General features: G+C 33.4%; 1 protein-coding gene across 11 annotated transcripts in view; it reads left to right on the forward strand.

Moving 5' to 3' along the window:
- The window catches only part of LOC122631075 (neurexin-1), a 289,963-nt gene that overhangs the window by 231,988 nt on the left and 51,750 nt on the right, over window positions 1-6,225 (forward strand). For all 11 annotated transcript variants that reach the window (XM_043816311.1, XM_043816303.1, XM_043816302.1 and 8 more), the window contains one exon: window positions 3,141-3,463. In XM_043816311.1, the coding sequence (XP_043672246.1) occupies window positions 3,141-3,463 (323 nt within the window). The remainder of the gene's footprint in view (window positions 1-3,140; window positions 3,464-6,225) is intronic.

Genomic DNA, 6,225 nt, shown 5'->3' on the forward strand with positions numbered 1-6,225 from the left:
TCTCTCTTCATCCATCACAAATTTTGCTTTTCTCACGTGAAAGTATAAATGACTTATAGAACTTTCACATCCTTGAGAGAAAATAACTCTTCTCATCTTGAAAAAAAAAAAAAAGAAGAAGTGACTACAAAGAGAAGATATAGAAAAAAGAAAAATTCTATGACAATAGGTATTAATTAATTTAAATCGTTCGATCTTTCACGATCTGATTTAAAATATGATTCAACGATAAGAAATGTTTCTTTTTTTTTAATCAATGTCCGAGTAGAAATTCTTATCACTCAAATATATATATATATATATATATATATATATATATATATCAATTAAAATTCCTCGTCGTAGTATCGATTAATTTCCGTTTCTTATTTTCTTCATTTTTGTTTTTTTTTCTTTTTTTATGCCTTTTTCCAAATATCGATTATGAATGTGCTAAGGAACTTAGAGTTTGCTCTATGCCCTTGTTAAGTCCAATATCCTATTCTTTAACAAGCTTTAGGTAGAGAAGACGATAAATCAATTAACAAATTTCATCCCCGAACGTTCCATCCTCTTCGACACAATAGAGAAACTTGGAGGCAACCCTGAAGCGCAATATCCATAACATAATCGATACACGCTTGATTCGCCAATCAACCGCACGTAGCTTTGCCCGTCTATAACATCGTATACAACATCGGTGGCTCTCCCTTTTCCTTTTCCGTTCCATAAACCACCCACGCGGTCTCTCTCTACGTACCTAGTTCGTCCCAGCCGATAGTGAAATACTTCCACCTGCGAATCTCCACTCGTGGAATACCCTATTAAACGTATGGCGACTACCACCAATATTGAGTTAGGTGGCAATATCCTAAATTGCCAGGCCAACCTCGTGGTTCGTCCACCCTTCGTCGATACTATCGAAGAAGGACGATAAAGTCTAGCGTAAACATTCACCAATTACATTGGATGCTTTTAAACACGAAACTATGCTGTTATATATATTTCTTCTTCTTCTTCTTCTTCTTCTTCTTCTTCATTCGTATATGATTTATAATAAATCTCGATATTAACAAATTATAAAGGGTTATAAATGCGATAATATATTTAACAATTAGTTCAGTTTGACTCTTTTTCTCTTTTTTTCTTTTTTTTTTTTTTTTTAATTCGTCACCGACACGTAGACGTATTTTTGTCTTATCTCTTTGTTCTTTTATTTATATATACATATAAAGTGTTAAGTTTGATTTTATATCGCAACGTCATTACGTCTACAATATCTACGACGTTTCTCTTCGAATTATCCCATTTCTATCATTTCTTTTTTTCTTTTTTTTTTTTTTTTCTAATAAAATTTCTTCTCTAATGTGTTCTCCGTCTGAACGGCACTAACTCCACGCAAGTAAGTCAACGAGTTAACCGTAGGCACTACCCTCCAAAGGACGTGTTGACAAATCGCAAACAAGACGAAACTCACGTTCCAAATTACAGTGTGGCGTAGATAGGTAGGTAGGATCTGCTAAGGATCGCCTTGACTAACAAGCGATACGAGCGAGCCAATCAAACGACGTTTAATTGGATCGTAAATCGACATCAAACTCTGATCAACGAAATCGTTTAAAAATCGACGAAAATACTCGATTATTTTCTCACCCTAACGATCCTTATGATTACTCGCTTACGTTATACAGGCTGAGCCAAAAGTTTTAGGTAGTTAGGTCGAAACTTACTAGACGATTTAAAAGATTAATTATTCTTTCTCGTGACTTATCAGGCTTTTAATTAGGTTTGTAATTTTAGTTGAACCTTTCGTTCGTCCTATAATATAAATTTTTAATTTTCTCTCTTCTATTGCATACAATATATGTATATATTATCTTTTATTTCTTATTTCATTCAATTCATTTCTTCCCTTCTTTTTTGCTATTACACGTCATATAACTCACAAAACGATAACCTTCTGGAGTTTACGTTGGCAACCACAATCGAAGTATCTCTTGTAATCCACGAAATGATTGATTATTATTGACGTGTCGAGGATTATGCAAATCTCTGTTCTGTATCTTCAAACTTGGATAACATAGAAAAGAACGAGGAAAATTTTCCCAGCTGCAACATGTCAATTTCAGGAACGGATCATTATAATCTTGTTTGTTCGATCGTATCCAACGACAAGGAGTAGATGATAAAGAAAAAGAAAGAGAATGGGGGAGAGAGAGAGAGAGAGAGAGAGAGAGAGAGAGAGAGAAAAATTTTGACATATCGGATAACTTAAGCCGTATTTAATATCGTTTGATAATTTCTTTTCTCTTCTTTCTTTTTTCTTCTCTTTTTTCCTCTTTTTTTTTTTCTTTTCTTTTATCGAAGCAATCTCAAAGAGATTAATTTACAACATTGGTAATTTATTAGTAAACGATTATTTATTGAAAACTATATTATCGAAATCACTTTCACCTAGTTCTAATGACATTTAAAACGACGTTATGAGACGTTTCTATGGGGAATTTGAAACGATTAGGGTTAATGAGCGTACTTTACTTAAAAAAAAAAAAAAAAAATATGCGAAGAAGAAAAAAGAGAGAAAAAAATTATCGAGCAATATCCCTTCATTGTTCGAGATATTTGATAAGGACAATCTCGATGTGGCGGACCGACTAATAATTAAAATAGTTTCCGTGTAACTTGTTCGCGGACTTACGGAGAAGTTTTCGAAGGACGGACGAAGAGAAAGAGAGAGACAGAGAGAGAAAGAGAGAGAGAGAGAGAGAGAGAGAGAATCGCTTATTAACGAGTCCTCTCTGCCTTATAATTTCGTTTTATCTTTCTTGAGAGGCAACTCGATAATCTGACCGACTTGAAATTTCTTCCATTAACCTACCCACCCCTTCTCTCTTTCTTCTTACTTTTTCAATATATACTTATCTACTTGACCAAGATTGTGAAAAATTAATGATATATATATATATATATATTAATTTTATTATATCGTATTATTATATATATATATATATATTGAGATTATTAATTAGCAATTAAATATTTTTTTCTTCTTCTTCTTTTTCTTCTTTGAGAGAGAGAGAGAGAGAAATAAAAAAGAAAAGATTATTACAAGATTATTAATATTTTTTCGTTTTCTGATATAAAATTATATTTTCCTTTAGCCGAAACACAACTTGGTAAGCAAAGCATCCTACAATTTCGGACACTTCACGTCGGTGGATACTTGCATGCTGGCGAAGACATCCCTCACTTTGTGGGACAGCTCCAACAGATCTGGTTCAATGGTTACCCCTATTTGGAGATAGCCAGAAGTGCCGGTAGCCATCAGATTTCTCATCAGGGTGTGACACCGATCATCAGAGTAACAGGAAAATTTGGGAAAAGGAATCATCCCGTTCATCATCCTGTTACCTTCACCTCGAAACACACATTCGTTGGATTGCCAGTATTGAAGGCCTACGTGGAAACGAATATCTATTTCCAGGTTCGTATGAATTGTTCTTTCTTTCTTTCTTTCTTTCTGTTTTTTTTTTTTTTTTTTTTTTTCATAGAAAAAAAAACATACAGAAAATAAGTATGAAGTACAGTGAAATGTCAGGATCTCCTATTTCCTTTTCTTTTTTCTTTCTAAAATACTGCTTGTACCGCAGAAAGTTAAAACCATTCTCACTTCTCGATATAATCATACTACGTGCGCGTAAATATTTTTCACAACGTCGGCGCCATGATTGCATGGCCGTCTAAGAAAGATTCCTTAGCTAGTCTTTTTCTTCCACTGAAAAATCGCTGATACAACTACGAGACTACTGGAAAATGATTGTCTTGAGTGGTTTCTTCGCGGCAACAATTTCGAAGTGATTCCTCGTGTTCCCTATTCAGCTAACTTAGCACCCAGCAATTTTTGGCTTTTTCGAACGTTGAAGGACACTCCCCGTGGTTGCTCATTTTCCAATCGTATCCAATCGCTCTCTTGCATCAGCGATTTTTCAGTGAACAAAACAGACCTTTAAAGAATCGTTCGTAGCGGTCATGCAATCATGGAGACCGACGTTGTGGAAAATGTGTTGTACGATGTATAGATCGGTCGTGTTGATAAGTAACAATAGTTTTAGGATTCTGGTGTAAAAGTAATGTTTTAGAGGGGGAAAAAAAAAACAAAAAAAAAAGTATCAAAAAATAAAAAAGGAAATATATTAAGAGACCACAGTAAGTAAGTAAATACTTTTATGTAAACTCGTATTATCGTATCTTTCGGAGCTTCAAGCAAGCCTCTTCTTTCGTCAAAGAGCTTTTTTCGTGAATTCACATATGTAGACGTATCGATAGGTATACTATAACCGATATGAAAGCTTGCTCTGTGTCTATCGTTACCAAGTGAACATACCTAGTTACTTATATAATGCATATATACATACCTACGTCTCTTATTGTACGAGAGATGATATATCGATGATTCATGTACTTCCGATAAAAAGATGAGAGGAATGGTGATTCAAGTAAAAGCTTCAACCACATCCAAGGGAGGGAAAAAAGTGAGCTCTAAAAGGAACCCTCCATTCCTCCTATGAGAGCCTATGTATATCTGCCTATATTTTCTCTCTTTCTCTCCCTCCGTCTCTCTCTCTCTTTTTTTTTTTCTATCTTACAAAGTGTATGCATGAAGTATCACGCGATGGTTCGCATAAGCGGAATAAACTGAAGGCTCCGACACTAAAAAAAGGAGCATTCTTTTGAGATTTATATGGGCTCATCCCTTCTCGTATATCGCACTAATAACGAAACTTTTTATTCGCGTAACACGAAGTATTTGATTAAATGCATATTACATTTTTCGATCTTGTTGTAGGTTTTTGTAAAAAATTATTTTAATAATCTTTTTCGTTTCCTCTCTTTCTTTTTTCTTTTTCTTCTTCTTCTTTCCTTTTTATTAATATTCTCCTTTACTTACCGTCATGCGAATTTTGTATGACATTGATACATAAAATCGATACACGCGCGTCTTCGGTGATATTTCTTTTTTTTTTTCACTTTTTTCTTTCTCTCTCTCTCTCTCTCTCCTTTTTTTTAGTTTTTTCTCCAATAAAAAAGCTTCCGTACACATCCCTTTGCACGATCGTGCAAAAAATAGTATGAGCTAATATCTGACGATCGATTAAAAAAAAGATTGGAAAAACAATCTATTTTTTTTTTTCTTTTTTGGTTTCTTTCTTTACGACGATGCACACGACGGTGTTAATTTTATTTTATTTTATTTTATTAAATAGATAAGTAAACACACGCGGAGAAAGTAAAACTACGTAGTAGTCTTTATTCAAAATAAATATTTAAATAGATATTTTGATCATTTCGCATATTCTGACATCTTTTCAAACGACTCGTTTACCTTTCACCGCGCTTTGAACTTCTTTGAAAAGGCGAGAGAAATATTCCCGAAGGTCAGGCGCGCTATATAAGTTTGAAAGAATTTTGTAAAAATGAGAAAGAGAGAAAGAGAGAAAGAGAGAGAGAGAGAGAAAGAGATAAGCTTATTCCTTTGACGAGATAAAACGGCTTCGAAACGACGCTCGATCCTTTGAAGCTTGCTCCGTGAGCTATCGAAGAAAGTACTTGCATGAATACGGAGAATGTACGTGAACACATTAGAGTTCGTCACTAACGATCGATTCGAACGAAAAGAGAAAGAGGAGCTTTTTGGTAAGCTAAAAGAAATAAAAAACAAATTTGTATACTTTTGTCTGTGCTATGATGCAACAAGAGTGGAAAGACACCTTAATTCGTATTTTTTCTCGCGTCGTAATGTCATCGTTGCATACGTTTCTTCCTTCTTTTTTACGTATTTTTTTATTTTATTTTATTTTATTTTTTTTTTAATTATTATTCTTTCCTTTTAACAATCTTTTATTTCCTTACTTTCGACTATACGTACGTACGAGTAATTAAAACGTCAAACGTATATCTACGATGTCTACGAATTAAATCGAAGTTTAAATTTCCTTTCGATTTACATCCCTTAAAATAAAAAAAAAAAAAAAAAAAATAAAAAAGGAAGATAAGAAAGAAAAAATGAATAATTTTTCTTAAAAGGAAAGTAAATAAATAAATGAAGAAGAAAACGTGGACAATAAATCGATTCGACCGATTAAAAAAGAACATGATAGCCGAACGAGATTTGAATGCTAACACTTTCATACGAATTTTTCCATTACACTCGAGATTATTTCGAACGAATATTTGATAAAAAAAAAA

The sequence above is a fragment of the Vespula pensylvanica genome, chromosome 8, assembly GCF_014466175.1.
Source record: "Vespula pensylvanica isolate Volc-1 chromosome 8, ASM1446617v1, whole genome shotgun sequence".
NCBI lineage: Eukaryota > Metazoa > Arthropoda > Insecta > Hymenoptera > Vespidae > Vespula > Vespula pensylvanica.